This window comes from Styela clava, chromosome 12, assembly GCF_964204865.1.
Source record: "Styela clava chromosome 12, kaStyClav1.hap1.2, whole genome shotgun sequence".
In the NCBI taxonomy this organism is placed as follows: Eukaryota; Metazoa; Chordata; class Ascidiacea; order Stolidobranchia; family Styelidae; genus Styela; species Styela clava.
The window spans coordinates 16,797,280-16,813,645 of record NC_135261.1 but is presented as its reverse complement, the minus strand read 5'-3'; the positions used below and the strand labels follow the sequence as shown (position 1 = coordinate 16,813,645).

General features: G+C 34.3%; 1 protein-coding gene across 5 annotated transcripts; it reads left to right on the top strand.

The window, feature by feature from the left end:
- The first annotated feature begins 2,414 nt into the window (after positions 1-2,414).
- On the top strand, positions 2,415-12,109 carry LOC120330114 (colorectal mutant cancer protein-like). 5 transcript variants are annotated; one of them, XM_078118726.1, is made up of 17 exons: positions 2,415-2,566; positions 2,768-2,936; positions 3,649-3,753; positions 5,359-5,440; positions 5,519-5,646; positions 6,250-6,380; positions 6,926-7,066; positions 7,479-7,555; positions 8,005-8,146; positions 8,249-8,327; positions 8,917-9,060; positions 9,230-9,325; positions 9,737-9,796; positions 10,291-10,406; positions 10,568-10,648; positions 10,899-10,983; positions 11,160-12,109. In XM_078118726.1, exons 2-17 carry the CDS (start codon positions 2,868-2,870, stop codon positions 11,241-11,243), a joined length of 1,620 nt encoding a protein of 539 aa, XP_077974852.1. In that variant the 5' UTR covers positions 2,415-2,566; positions 2,768-2,867; the 3' UTR covers positions 11,244-12,109. The 5 variants fall into 5 exon arrangements, with proteins under 5 accessions (XP_077974852.1, XP_039252880.2, XP_077974851.1 ...); XM_039396946.2 differs by having other exon boundaries at positions 10,881-10,983; XM_078118725.1 differs by having other exon boundaries at positions 10,526-10,648.
- The last annotated feature ends 4,257 nt before the right edge of the window (positions 12,110-16,366 follow it).

Below are 16,366 nucleotides of genomic sequence, written 5' to 3'. Positions count from 1 at the left end.
GTCATGTCTTATATTTATTATACTTTTTATTTTGCACATGAGTTTGTTTCTATTCTTCCTGTAATCCACAGATATCTGTGGAAGTGCAGTCACACTCGAGGGTTCATGTTTTGAATTAACCAATATCTTTTTTTGCATTTGTTACCTGCAGTCAAACATAAGTGCTCTCACTTTTGTTGAAATTATACCACAATAGCCATGTGGTACATGATCTAAAATTATAAGTTATATTTCAGATCTCTTATTGCATTGTAATTGCCTTCAGTAGCCTATTTTAATAATATCTGTGCAGTCTGTTTGTGGATTTCTGCTAGATCTAACTTATGTTTGGTTCAACGATAATCTAGTATTTACCAGAATTTTGTTTACCTTTTTAAGTTGATCTCTTTTTCTGTTCATGTATGAATTTGCCACCAGCACTCAGTCATCAGGCGGCTCAGGCCACTGTAGAATTCCATGAGTACGGTACCGTATAGATTTAAAAACCCCTTTCGGAACCTGATTCCAATAATATTGTTTGTTATTAATGTCTCCCGAATGAGGTACTACCCCCAAAACAATGGCCCTTACTGCAGCTGACAGGCGAGGTTTCTTAGCCCGTTTATCCATAGTTACCTCATAATGCTATGGTTTATCACTCTGATATCTAATAAAACGCGGTTGACATGGTTACCCCGCCTGTTGTGACTGGAGTCGCTTGCTTCCTTCGTTATGAACGAGACTCGGATATTCGGGTCGCCTGAATATATTCTATTTCCTTATTCTCTTAGTATTTAATGTTCGTATTTTTATTCCTTTATAAAATTTGATGTTAGACTTCCTTGTAGGTGACGCTGCTCGATAACCATTACTGGTTTATCGCGTCTTCCTTCACACTAAAATGCATTTTTTTTCTTTTTTTACTTAATCCTATTCGTATAATGTGTATTTTCGGCATGTGTAAAAATAAACTACTGATACTGATGTTAATGACTAAGATAATGGCATACATGTGTGTGGTTTGACCGACATCGAAAGGTTTTTGCATGGTTTGTGAACAATTTCTCTTGTGTCCCAACCACAATCTCTTCTTTCTCAGGTCTTTCAACTAGCAGTCTAATGATATTTAAAAAATATTAATCACTATTTACACAATTCAACAACTTCCACTCAAAGGTGTAGGGTAGTTTTCTATTGATTCCTTATTTGCAATCATTGAATATTGTACTCGCAGATATATTTTTCGTTTTTCAGGACGTCATGATGATCAATTTAAATGCTATCTATGTCAACATGAAAGGTGTATACATCAACAAAACTTGCAGACTGATGAATCATCCGTGATGAATTTGAACTGACCGCAGTGATCAACAACCTCAATTGAAGTTACTTGCCTATAATCCATGACCCTAGAAACCTTACTTGAACCTTAAACACCATATATATTCCCCTAACCAGTTTTCCTACCTCTGTATCATACCTCCCTAATTAATTTTAATTATGATTACCGGTACTGTTATTGATTAATAGTATTTAAAATAATTTGGACGTTATTTGGCTTGTTGTGGCTTCTATTTGATGAGTGAAGCAGGTCTAGCCCACCTCTTCATACATCCTTCTTGGCAATTCTGATTGGGCAATTTGGCATCAGGTGACTCCAATTATAATCAGCTTGACGATATCTTTTGAGGAATACTTACCGGACGAGAGGCCGTGGTTCGCCATATGGATAAGCCGTCTTATCGGCTTTCCTCTCCCCCGGGATAAATATGTAAATCCTATCCTACTTTTTTATCCACAATACATTACTCTTGTTGACTAATTTGGTATCCAATTTTGCAATCCTCATAAAATTATTAATTTGGTGTGGCAAAAGAATTTATTCATTTTTTTTTTTATTTGTTTGTATATTTTCCTTCCTTTTTACTTTTAAGTCTCGCTTTTTTCGCTTCCGACAGTATCATGTCTCGATGATTGTGTGTGTGCGTGCGTGCCTTAATTAGTTTTTTTTTACTTTTGGGTGAGCGAACACGTACTACTTCTTTTATCAATTCAATACCTTTCTATCTAAAATCTGTACGTTTCAAACCTTACTCTAGGTTTTGTTCGCTTTCCCGATTCTATAATCAGTTACTTTTGTTTTTATCTATTTTTTTATCGTCTATTGCTGATTATGGAGTCGAAATAAACTTATACTTATACTTGGTTGTTACCGATGGAATGGTTTTTATACTCATAAAATGATGCGAGAACTTACAGAGCTCATCCTGTCCCCGTAGATGGGGGTGACTTGATCCCGCAGTAGCTTGCCCCGGTTGTCAAAATGACCACGCGCCGCCACTGCCGTTAATACTGATTACTGAATATTGAATAGCGCTATAAAACCATGGCAAGAGCTGCGCGGTTCGTTCGTGGCAGGAGCTGCCATGAAGTGGTAAGAACTGCGCCTCGCCCACATGCGTCGCCGATAAAACTTCTAAGTTTTGTTTACGACGTACTTTGCTAGAGACAAAAGTACAAAGAGATTTAGATCGCCTGTCCAGTTTTCCTAAACCTGCAGACCTGGCTGAATTTAGTACCGGTACCGGTACGGAAGTTTATTTATTTTATTTCACATATCATTCGTCACTATATTGATCATTGATTACCTGTGCGATAATGTGATAATATCCTGTTCTGCCGTCGGTTCAAAGTTTTGACTAATTTAGTTCAATATCCAACTTATATCAGTATACCTAATTTGTTCTGTATTGCAGTAGTCTAAAAACTTTGGTTTTTTAATTTACAGAGAAAATTTTCAGCTTGGAATCATCTTAATTTCTTGGCAGCTTCGCTTGTTATGTCTCTAACTCATTTGCAAGCAAACTATATTCAGTGGATACCAGTCCATGAACCCTGTGAGCAAACGTAAGCCTTGGTTCTTAAGCCATGACCACATCAACCATTCAGATAAGAATGTAAGTATTTACAGATTTAGGTAATTTTTACAATTACATGAATTACCTCATACCTGGCAAAATATACGGATGGTTGTCCAAAAAACCGTAGTCAAACACTTGCAATCGAAAGATGATCCACCAACAACAAAAAAACGAGAGAGAGAGAGTATGCTTTTGTTTTTTTGGTTTTGGGTGATTGTTCTCATGGTTTGGACGATCATTCATATATTTTTGGATGCCATAGTTAGGTGAGGATTAGAATAACTCATGCAAAAATTGTTGAGACAATTCCACTAGAAGTACTTGTGATACAATACTTTTCACAAACACTTTTATTTCAATCTTGAGTCTATAACACAGCTCAAAAAATGAACAATACAAATGACAGCAGTATCGGGTAAACAAACAAAACCTGGCGAACTACACATTTCATAAGATCAATAACCAAAATTTTTGTGCCTGCAAATACTAGAAAGTACATGTTAAATAAAGGTGCGGCTCGCGATTCCATTTAGTTATTTGTATTTGGCCCTCCTGTATTAAAGGTTGCACACCCCTGCAGCAGTGGATAGAAGCCCGTAAATTCCATAGCGTGAGACAGATCAACCGAATCGAATCAAACACTGAGTAGAGCTCTACGCACAACTATATATCATAGTATATATCATACTGAAATGTATTACAACACTATCATTTCGGCTCTCTATGTTTATAATTGCCATTATTTTAGGTACTAGATGTCCAAGAACTTCTTTATAAAAAAGAAGAAGAATTAAATAAAACCAGAGCAACTTTAGATGGCATTAGAGAGGAAAGAGATCATTTAAGAAGAAAGGTAACGAAGTTTGAAACTATATATAAACTAGGGCAGATTGGCAAATGCATCATAGGATAGGATTCACATATTTATATAGGGGGAGAAGAAAGCCGATAAGACAGCTCAATCATATGCCGAACCACGGCCTCTCATCCGGTTACCAGTCCAAGCAAGTGCAGTTTTAAGTATCATGTGGCGTCTGCAGCTGCCGCAAAACCATGGCGGTATTTCCCTACCATGGCCGCTACAGCCAAACCTATGGCGACTGACATTTTAGCTGCCACAAACCAATGTCGAGCTGCCGTCACCGCGGCAGCAAATTGAAAACCAATGGCAGGTAAAATTTTGCTGCCGTAAACGCGGCAGGTAGGCCGTAAAGACAGGGCTGTCCCTTATGGTGACAAATATTGGGTAAATCGGAACGTTTTTCTTATGGATACAGTTTTGATGGATTTGGGGTTAGGGTTTAAGTACATATAATTCCACATTAATTTGTGAATATACCGCTAATACCGATTACTGAATACTGAATAGCGCTATTTAACCATGGCAAGAGCTGCCGCGGTTTGTTCGTGGCAGGAGCTGCCATGAAGTGGTAAGAACTGCGCCTCAGTCCAAGTCTGGTATGGGATTAGTTAGCCAGTTATTTGTTTTTGAAAGCATAGACTTGATGGCGGAAGCCGTAACCGACCAGCGGTTATGTGAACCACCCTAAGGTGGCGAGAAGTCCAGCAATACGCATATAACCATCCCCGCATGGGATTCGACCTACGAACTTGGAAAAGTATAATTGAAATATAGGCTAGTTGGTAGTCTAGTTGGTAGTCATAAATATGACATTTATTCTAAAATGCTACTTCATTGTTATTTTTTATCACTGCCAGTTGAACACAATTTTTATATGGATATAAGATTTGTTCTTGTGAATTTGTATAAAATATTGATTAAATTATCTCCATATCGCCGGATGAGAACAGAAGGGGCCTAAGTTACATTTTTGGAAAATTGACTTTTTTCAATATTTTGGGGTTTTGAGCCATGCTCTACAAGGTGGTGGTCTTGAAATCCTGAATTTCTCAATAATAAATATTTTAGCTGGACTTGGCCTAAAATATTTCAGAACAGAATGGGCCTAAGTCCAGCTAAAATTTTTATTATTGAGAAATTCAGGATTTCAAGACCACCACCTTGTAGAGCATGGCTCAAAACCCCAAAATATTGAAAAAAGATAGTCCTAAGTTCCAATATGATGGGCATGAACATCAGAAATGAAATGTCGAAATTTACATCCCTAAAAATTTGTTCAGTGCAACTTAGGCCTAAGTCACCTTGTTTTACCTTGCATCCCATACAAAAAATTTCAGAAGTTGTTGAGAACAGAATGGGCCAAAGTTTCTTATGAGGGTAAAAAAGCAGGAAGGAATTGAAGCTGAAGTGCCAAAAAATATTGATTACAAAGATATTCTCATCCACATTAAAATAACCAGAGCTCAGGACTTTACTAAGTGTGAATATCTAGAAATTCGAAAATAAAAAAATTCCAAATTGTTTTTTGCGTTTTTCTCAAAACTCAAAATTGTGACTTAGGCCTGTTCTGTTCTCATCCGGCGATATTGCTTATAGGTGCACAATCTTCTCAATGAGTTAAACCAACTAAAAGGTACAAAGAGAGATGATGGCAGGAATAATGGACAAGGAACAGCAAGTAAGAAAATGTTAACTTACGGTAACTATGTTAGCATCACAGGTTACAGATCTTGGGTTCAAATCTTTCTATTTTTAGGTCCTTCTGGTATTGCTGTATCGAAAAAAGCTAAACGTGTCAAGTTGAAGAAAACACCAGTCAAAAATTCCAATGTTACTGAGGATATAGTAGGAAAGTTTCATGGAAAAGACTTAGATTCTGAAAAAGTAGGTTGAATACTTTGTTTGTATTCATAGAAAACTCATCTTTGTGACTATTTACAAAGTAACTAACTGACACACTATGCTCAACCATAACTGTACTGATTGACACAAACCCTGGAGCTCTGTAATTGGTATGCTGACTTTAGCTGTACTGGTGTCATATATCGTGTTCATCACCTCACCTAAAGTGCAATCAATTGGCTAAGCAATGTTGAGTCAGGATATTGCATCCTTTCACGAAAAAATAGCTTTTTGTTTATCATCATAGAATAGAGGTAACTAATAGCCTTGATTGGTTTGAAAAAGTGTCATATGAAAAATCTCCGTACAACTAAATATCTGTATGTCTATGGCAGGATGTGCAACCTTAAATACAAGAGGGCCAGATTTAAATAAGTGGGTGAAACTGTGGGCCGCACCTTCATTTAACATAAACTTTCTCGTAGTTGCAGGCGCAAAAATTTTGGTTATTGATCTTATGACATGCATTGTTCGCTTCGCACAAGCTATTTGTTAGGGCATTGTAACACCATAGTCCATAGGCATAGATAATAAATTGGATTCGGGTGTATATCTTGTCTAAAAGTTACAAACATATCTATCTAGTTATCATCACGATTCACAGAACAACTAGTTCAAGATTTTCGAACAAGTTCAAATATTCAAGAAATATTAAACGATTCAACAAATCCATCAATACAGAGCAAGTTTGAAATTGAATTAAAACGACTGAGTTGGTGAGTTGATTTTATGCTGATATAATAAAATTGTTATATACAAGGATACCTCCCTCGGTAGTCGAACATAATTCGTTCAGAATATCACTAGGTGGCACGCTTGGGTGTTTGAGTACCGCAGTGTTTTTTAGACGAATCTTTTATTCTACTACCAAATTGTTCGAGTATCGAGTTGTTCGTCAACTGAGGTATCACTGTACTACTTTGTGCTATGTAATATTCGAATTTGATATGGTGAAAAACTTTGTTAGAGAAAATTTGCTTGTCTTGTAAGATTTATTATCCTTATTGTTAATAAAACCGTCTTTATCTATAGTAGTTTGAGTAGTATTTGTCTGAGTGAAACGAATCTTTAAACGTGAATATAATGGACTGAAAAATATTTGTACAAAACGAATAAATGTGAAAAATAGACTAAAAGCAATTGATTGGTGTCATACATTTGTAAACTTATTTATTTTTTCTTTCTCTTATTGCTAAATGGATAGTTGATTAGATTTTTTTAATTTTATTCCTTATTTTCTATTGTATTTCAAAATTTCCAGTTGCAATGATCATCTAAAATCGGAGAATAATTTACTTCGTTTGACTCTTCAAGAAAGTAAAAATAAAACAGAGCAACTTCAAATGCTATTATCAAAATTTGAATCCAACAACACTGTTCAAAAGATGACACTATTTTATAGGTAAATATAGGAGCTGTTCAAGTTTTTGATCTTCAATAAAATTTACCTTTTTCAACAACATTTTTTCTTAAGATTGACAAATACGTAATGATTGCCCAAATGGTAAGGTGATACTTTGACCCACCATCAGGGTGATGGAACCTGTATCAAAATTCATTGAGTGTTTAGTTTGCTTTGAATTATATAGATGAGAGGGGTAAGCTTAGTTGTATTACATTGATTTAACTGCGTTGACTTTGTAGGTTACACATATCATGTTTCCAATTCCCCCTACTTTACCCAGGGTGTGATAAATTAAAGGAAGACCAATTTTTAAGTATGTGATTTTTGGTATTTAATCTTAGAATATACCTTATTTTATTTCTTTTTGTATGGAAGTAGATTATACAAATGATTATTTTTATATTTCCAGTGAACTAACATCAGAGGCCTATCTTGCACTTATTTCTTGTTTGGAAAAGGTTGTCCTTGAACAAGAGTTTCTTGAAGGTAGGGTTTGAAATTCATGTATATTTCATACTTACTTTCTAAACATGCCTCAGTGGCCTGTTTTTCGGTGTCTGATAATATTGACAAGCACCTGCATTGAAAGCTTTATATTTGGTGGAAATAGAGGACAGTTTTGTAGTGCTGGTAGATCTACTAGGATCCTGATGGATCGCAAATGTCTGGTGGACGGTACTAGTTAAATTTGTTTGTAACCAAGGTCGAAGACCTCAAGTTTAATTCCCATGCCCACCGCTTCACCTGGAAGCAATAATTTAGGAAGAAAAAGGTTGAACCGGAAAGATTTTTTCATAAATATCAGGCCCTACTTATAAAGAGTCTTGTTTGAAGTGAATATGTGAAATCATCTATTGAAAATATCAAATTCTTACGGCTATCTCATGGCTTTTAGCAGATAACTGCAGTGTGACAATATAATTCTTCTTTTCCAGATACTTTTCATCACATCAAACACACTCATAAATATAGGTTAAGAAGAACTTTAAACGGCCTTCAACATTCTTTAAATGATGATTTCAGTCCATCAGATGTTTCAAGTCATCTTCCTGATTTTTTAGACCAAATCATGGAAAGGTACAATTTTTTTTTATGATTTGATCAGGGGTTGGATAAATATAAAAAATTATTGAATCTGTATTTTGATATTCTAATTTACTTTTCTGTTATTTATGTCAGCTGTTCATTATATGAAGTTACTGCATCTGATTTTCTAACAATGATGGAACTCTGTAAAGAAGTAGAAAAGAAGAAACAGGTCAGACGAATAAATACTTTGAAAATGCAACACCATTTTTTAGTTTTTAATCATAGAATGTAATATGTTTCCTTAGAAAATTACTGTGGGTTGTGCTAGTCATGCTTTTCTTTACTGCTCCTTTCATTCAAGTTTATCTGTATGACAGTGACATGAAAGCACTAATTGAGTATTTGTTCTAAAATTTAAAGTTTTGATAGTCATCATTATGAAATCCGATTTGAATTATTCATGAATCTATATTAAAATGTCAGATGTATGGTGGCCCATCGTTGTCACATGTGAAATTAAAAAAAAATCCAAACAAAATAAAAAAATTAAAAAATTAAATTTGCAAAAAAAAAGATTAGATAGGCAAACGGCCCATTGTTGTCAACCTTTTTCATTTTCATATTTTTCATTCCATTTTTATTTCATTTTCGTTTTTTCAATTTTTGCAAATTTTATTTATTTTTTTATTCATCAATTTTTTTTTTTAAAAATTTTTGTTTCATGTGTGACATCGGTGGGCCACCATACAGATGGAAAAATTTTTCTCAATATAATTCATGAATCACAACAACATTGTTTTTTGTTTATTTCTACCCAGGCAGTGAAACGTGCGATTGTGGATCTTGATTCCTTCTCTATTGGAACCCTACAATCTCCATCTTATTCCAACAAATCGGATAAAGTTGTCTCTGAATTTGATCTTGAAAACGCAGTCTTGTTGCATGAATTAACAAGTGTAAAGGTTCGATTATTTACAAGAGTGTTTTAGCCTAACGATAACGATCCTTTTGGAAACTTTGTGGTGGCCCACCTTCTCCTACAAAATTTCAGTTTGAAAATTCGATATTTGATATCCAATACGACCGTAAATTTTCACATGCCAGTTTTCTGAAATTTGAGTTTTGTTCCAGGAAGAGCTTGTCAATCTTAAATGTGAATATCAAAAAGCAAACCAGAGTCTTCATGAATCCAGTTTGGATCTGAAACCAAAATCGATCAAAAGTAGGGTAAGTCGGATTGAAAAAGGTACTCCCGTAGTGTGTGTACCAGGTTCGGGTTAGGCCATAATTCTATTCCTTATTTTCCTTATTTCCTTATTTTAGTTTTATTACGAGTGTCGGGACTGTCTGTGCCAAGTGAATATACCCCCTTTCCAATAGGTTTCAGTCCCTTTACACAACTTGATGTAAAGTAGGCAAACAAAAGGCTAGAAGCATATGCAGGTATGATTGAAAGGGATGGGTACAGCATTCTTTAAAACTATGGCAAGCAAGGAAATCACTCATCCAAACTTCATGGAGCTAATGTGTAAAAATAAAGACGGATGAAGAATGCGGTCAACTCCTTGAGTAGCCTTGTCTTATAACATCCATTTTGTATCAATAGCTCCATTTAAGAAATCATCATTATTGTTTCAGACATCTTCAGCAGCTTCATATAATTGCGTTTGGACTGATTCTGCAAAATCTATGAATGAGGTTTGGAATACATTTTTTGTTTAAATAATTAATCTAATTGAATCATTCCATCAGTTATGGTTCAAGTATTGTAGGAGTAGAAAACCCAATGACAAGATGCACAACAATGCAAATTATGGAGAATATGATGTGTCTGCAAGTTGTTAATAGATCTATTTCCAATGCACAACACATATAGAGGATTTTAATATAAATTTCAATAAATACATTCTATTGAAGAAGAAAAAAACTAAGCTACTTTAGATAACTACTTTAAATAATACAAGTTGCTTAAACCCTTGTTTTAAAATTTTGGTATAAGTTATTCTACCCAAATTTGCTTATTTTTGGAATGATCAAATTTTTTCCAGTTTTTCCATTTCCTACATTCATTACACCCTGAGTGAGTTGTTTGGCATGGGATTTGATACCACCGCCAAACCTTGCAAAACCTGTGAAAAAACAGTGAAAACCCGCACTCACTTGTTTTTTAAAGTTAACTATACTTTTGACAGGCTGAAGCCGATGCTGAAATGAATAAAAAGCCTGCTTTTTTATCTCTGGCTGATCTCAGAATTAGTACTATGGCAGAGTCAGAACTTGGCACAGAGTTATCAGAAGCATTAAAAAGGTATTTGTCATTCCATCTGGTATTGGTTGTGTCCATTTTTGTTGTACACATTTCAACTTATATAACAACCAATTCAAATTATTACAATCGTTGGTGTATTTAATCAATTTTTCTGTAAGGGAGCAACGATTAAAGAAGGAGAATGATAGACTGGCTTTTAGTTTACAGCAAATTCAACAAAACAGTGAAAACAGACATATCAAGTCGTCTCAAGTTATGTCAAGTCTCAAGGATTCATATAGGTATGTATGAAAAATTCCACTATCTTCCCATTCACTGAGTGTCTTTTTAAGAGTGGACTGGGATTTTCACTCAATCATTTTGTTTTGGTGGTGGCCAAGTGGTGTTTGTCTTATTTATGAAAGAGTGGCGTTTTTTTGGTTGGCTGGTACCTTGGTTGAAAAGCATTAATGCTTTGGCGATACTTTAAAATATTTGATTAAACTTTTCTAAAACTATTCCCTTTTTATTCAGTACTTTGTTGGAAAACAGCAAAAAGGAAAAATTAAAACACAGAACCAGAGTACAAGAACTTGAGAAAGTACTTGCAATATCAGATGCAAAGCATTTAATACAGGTGCGTAATGTAAAATAATATATTTCTGAATATCTGATTAGAATTCAAACATCACAAGGTAAAACTAGTTAAACTAGTGGGATAGAATATTTTTACTTCAATTTACTTGCAATTATGATGTTTTATTTCTGCAGTTTGCTGGTAGTTTTCTTATGGTAAAAGCATTTTTTTTTCAGATACAAGAGCTGAAACGGAAAGTTTTATTTTATGAACGAGAAAGAGAAAATACCGTTTTACCTGAAAATGAAACTGCACTTTAGTACTATAATTTTCCATGACCTTCAATGTTTCACCATGACTGCTACATTTCTTATATATAAACAATATATATAGCCATCCATATTATATGAATTTTCATGACAAATTTTTCACATTTTCACATATTACAATACTGCATTTTTTTATAGCAACTGTATGTTTATGTTGATATTTATCTCACATTGTGCAAAATATTTCGAAATATTAAAAAGTTTTAAGCACTTATGTAAATTTCCATGACCTATTTTATCGCATGACTGATTTGACCGTTTTCCTTTTTCATTTTATTATTCTCCCATACGGCTACTTACTACTGAACCTTACTCAAGTGATGTGGTGGCCTCATACTGACTTTCAATTATCCATTTTTTCTATTACCTCTTTCAGTTTTATGTTCCATGTCCAGTTTAATATTACCTTTTATTTTATTCTGAAGTTGTTTTTTACATTTTCTTTTACTGTATCATATTTTAGCGTGATTCTTGTACATCTTAATATAATCAAAAGGTGCATTAGGCAGATATACCGATCTTTCAGAGTAGGGTAATTACTAGTACATATTTTACTTTCACGTTTCCCTTGGTGACGATTAAATAACAACATTAGTTGTTGTTATAGATATTTATCAGTCATTCTTATCTCTGAAACTCCGAATGGTAACGATGACTACGTACTGTGTATTATAATGACTAATCTCATGCTGTAATACTCGGTATCCCATGATGCATCAAATTCATAGCGAACTGTTCTCATGTAGGTTTTTGTGCTGTTTTTTTATCAGCATTGTGTAAATTTTCGGTTGCACTTAGTTCTTGCCTTGCACTGTGTTAAAATAGATTTCAAATAAAGTGTGCTTAATGTTGACAAATTGTGTTGAAATCTTCGCCGATTGCATGTCAACGAGTGCTGTCAGTTTCATCTTCTATAAACACTTTCGGGTGAAATTACATCAGAACACACCAGTCAAGAAATAAGTTAAGAATCTTGTGACATGAACAGCTAAAAGATATACTTTCAAAACTACGCAAAGGGTAAATAGAAAGCGGTAATAGTATCTCGCCTGGTATTAAATCTGACAAAATAGTTGAATGCTGTAAGTTGCGATAATGTCGAGGAAATTATTTTGTAACTAAACTTGCTTGAATCAGGCGCTGGAAGGAATTTACCTGAAATCTTTGTACTTGATTGGTTGATCATATAAATAGTTTACAGTAGTTGCCATGTCACGAGAAATAGCGCTTAGCAGAAATTTCGAATTTTTTTAATGAAATTTGGTTGGAGGACCCTTCGAGCTGCAAATGTATAATTTCATACACATTGAAGTTGTTTAAACACAGGTCATATTTAATATTCGGCAAGTGCCGCCAGATGCACGGAAACAATACATCAGTGTCTGAAGTTTAGGCCCATGCAAGTGTAACAATTGGATATTTAGCTATTGGGACTGATAACTGGAGTAAAGGCCGGGGCTCGTCATATGATTCGGTTCTATCGGACCGTTATTTTATGAAAATATATCACGATACCATCATGTAAGATTTTTTTATCATTTTGCCAATTATTGAAAAGCGCCTTTTTAGTGCGACATCTTATGCTCTGAGTTGAAGCCTTAGAAACACGCGTGTCATCGTTTCGCTGATTTCGCAAGTTTCAATCTCACATGGATAGTTATGAATGATAGGATTGCCTAACTCTTCGCGGTTATAGGGTGGTTCACGTAACCCCTAGTCGTTTACTGTTTTCTTCACCATGTAATATATGTATCGTAGGCAAACAACCACCGTAATTAAATATTATTAATTGATTATTATTATTGATTATTATAATAATTATTTAATTGATTGATTGACTATTAATTTCCCTGTGATGAATTATGTAAATACTAATATGCAGTATTCTAGCAAGTTCAAACAGCCTAATAAAAGTAAACTATGTCTGTTTCAACACAATTGTTTTGCGTAGTTTAAATTCAGCCGTTCCCAATTGATAAATCCATTTTACATTTGGTGTATCCCTATTTACAACAAATAAAATTTTCGCTGCTTACGATGACTGTATTTTATTTTGATTTACGAAACAATAAATCTCTCTCTCTTATTATTGAATTAATATTTTTTGTTTCTGTTGCTTCAAATGTTTCATAGTGTTGACATTATTTGTGAAAGAAAATCTTTCTCTCACTCTTCTCATTTAGCACAGAAGTTCAATGAAGCGTAACGCTTAAAAATTTATCCATGTCTACAAATTAAACTTCAGTCTGAGAGTTCAGACACGCCCTGGCACGATGGTTTTTTCATTTTTGTAAGATTATGTCGCCGAGTTAATTGTCTTTTGTTTGATTATCCTTTTATTTATCCGATTTGGCAAGTTATGGTGTTTAGTCCTAGGTTATAATTCGGAATAAATTTGTGATGACATGGCGAAAATAAAAGGCGACCGCGTGAAAATGATACCGGTACACCGCGAGACACATAGGAAACGGGAACGGGTTAACATTACCGGCGAAACCGACGCGACTAATACCTGAATACAGCAATATCGAGTTTGTTCTATAGTTTGTCAGTTAGTACGTACTGTAGTACGTTCTGGCAGTGCTACCGATATCATATGGATCTGCGTATTCAACATGATAGGATGTGTAATGAATTCAGTTTAGTATGAATTTTAATGCCAAAAATAGTGATGACGTCAAATATCCCAAATCAGAACATTTTCCCCCACCAATATTAAGAAAACTTATATGTTAGTAAAACTCGTATTTTAGGGTATTAGCCAGAGAGAGTGACATATTTGATAATCTGATAATGTTCTGCGTCAAATTGGCCGATACCAGTACCGTACTACAGAAGGACCCTACTAAAAAGGTAGGTATCATAGGTATCACTCCATAAAAAGATAGGTATCAGTAGTAAATGACTAAAAAGGTAGGTATCAGTAGTCTGGTAGTAGATGACTAAAAAGGTAGGTATCAGTAGTAAATAGTACTACTAGTCTAGTACTACAAATAGTCATTTACTACTGATACCTACTTTTTTAGACACTGATATCTACCTTTTTAGTCATCTACTACTGATACCTACCTTTTTAGTCATTTACTACTGATACCTACTGGTACCTTTTTAGTGAGTGATACCTGTGATACCTACCTTTTTAGTAGGGCCCCTACAGAAAAACAGGATTGATTGAACAACAAATAATTTTTGTTTCTTGAATTTGGTAAAAATGATAAGGCAAAATGTTTTTGGCTAATACATGAGTTTTCTTAATATTAGTGAGGGTAGGGATAACTGAAGAAGGTCCAATATTTTATTGCTGACCGAAATTGACTCATTCATGGACCAACAGAACTGAACGATATTGCAGTATTGCATCAAATTACTAACAATTGCATTACCAAAGCTAAGTATTTCTTATGAGAAAAACATTCTTTTTTATTCTCTATTAATTTTATTAAAATATTAGCCATCATAAGCAAATGTAAATAGCATGGAAAGCTCCATAAAAGACGCTGCGGTTGTGTTTTGCAGATCGCAGGTTGTCAAAAAATCTTTCATGGTAAACTTTTTGCAGTCTTATGCTAAATACAAATTTTTGCACGAAATCTGTAAAGATTTAATATCTTACACAATTTATTAAGCATTGGAAAAGCAAAGGATCTTTTTTAATTTGGTTCTTTTGCTTGTAAATCAAATTATTTCTTTATTACCATTCAAGATAATGCCAGTGCAGTTTAGTTATGTTTCATTGATCTCTAGATCAGCGTTTTCCGGTCTGGGGGTCTAACACCCATGTTGAAGTTAAACAAGGATGGGTCATGATGTCATCATTCAGTATCGCTAAAATTGCCCATGTCTATAATTCAATTGTTCTTCCAGGTTACTCTGGTGCGACTGAAGGTTTTTATCAGTCATTCCAACTTTGGTAAAATATCATCATGATTGGTATTAGATACTTTTTCATTGGAAATTTGGCTCCCTATAAGCACAATTAAATAAGTTCAATCAAAACCAAACTATACATGAAAAAATAGGATTAAAAATGTTAGTCGTCTGCCTAAAGAATTTGGGAAACTGTGTTTTAATCTATGTTATGCTGATGAATATTTTGACTGGTGTACAGGCTTTTCGCTCCACGGTTGATTCGCTCTTCATACCCTGACTTTTAGTGGCCCGAGAGTTATTCAAAATAATCATCCATAAATACACAAGTCCCTAAGATCTAAATCATGGTTTATTTATGATTCTCTTAGTCCAAGATGAGTTTTCATAGTTTTGTTGATTAATAAATAGAGAATGGTCATTTTTTCATTAAGTACAGAAGTACCTAATGCTAATCCAAAGAGGAGCAGCAATTGCCACCTTTTTACTGCTTATCATCAGTGTGGTCTGGATATGGTTTAATCCTCTTGCTGTGTAGCTCTGCTGTAACCTTGGTGTAGCAGGTTGCAGTTATTAGTAAGAATTTATAAATAGATGAAAAGGTGAGGCGGAGTTTGCAAGGTCAAATGGGCTGTTAGTCATTACTGCATTAAGTTATCATGGGTCCTATTATATATACTACAGACTCTGATGAAGTGTTATTGAGGTGCATACATGCAATTTATGATTTTTTAGACTAGTTTCTCTCAACCGGTGGGGCACTGCCCACAAGGGGGTTGTGAAGTTGATTGAAAATAAAAATATTTGTTAGATCTTATCTTGCCTGCCTTATTACTTTTTAAAGCTTTTCATTATTTACGTTCTATCTATCCACATATTTTCAACATGTTTTTCGAATAATACATACTTTTGCCTTATAGGCTATCTGTTCTTTTTGTTATCTACTTATTTTTGAGGTGGGTCGCGAAACTTGACTAATTCTAAAATAAATACCCAGTTATATTATCTTTGTACTGTTGGTCATGGTGCGGTATAGAATTGCCGTTATGACCACATATGTATATATATTAGGCATGACATATATTCTGTTTGGTATTTATAACTTGAAACTGTTGACCTTGCATAGGATAATATTACTGGTTAGTTTGAGTTTAAGGTATGCAAAAATTTGAAATTTCGTTGTTGAATGGCTTAGAAATTTGTGAGTGGGAGGATAAATCATTAGATATATATTTTTCTGTTTCAAA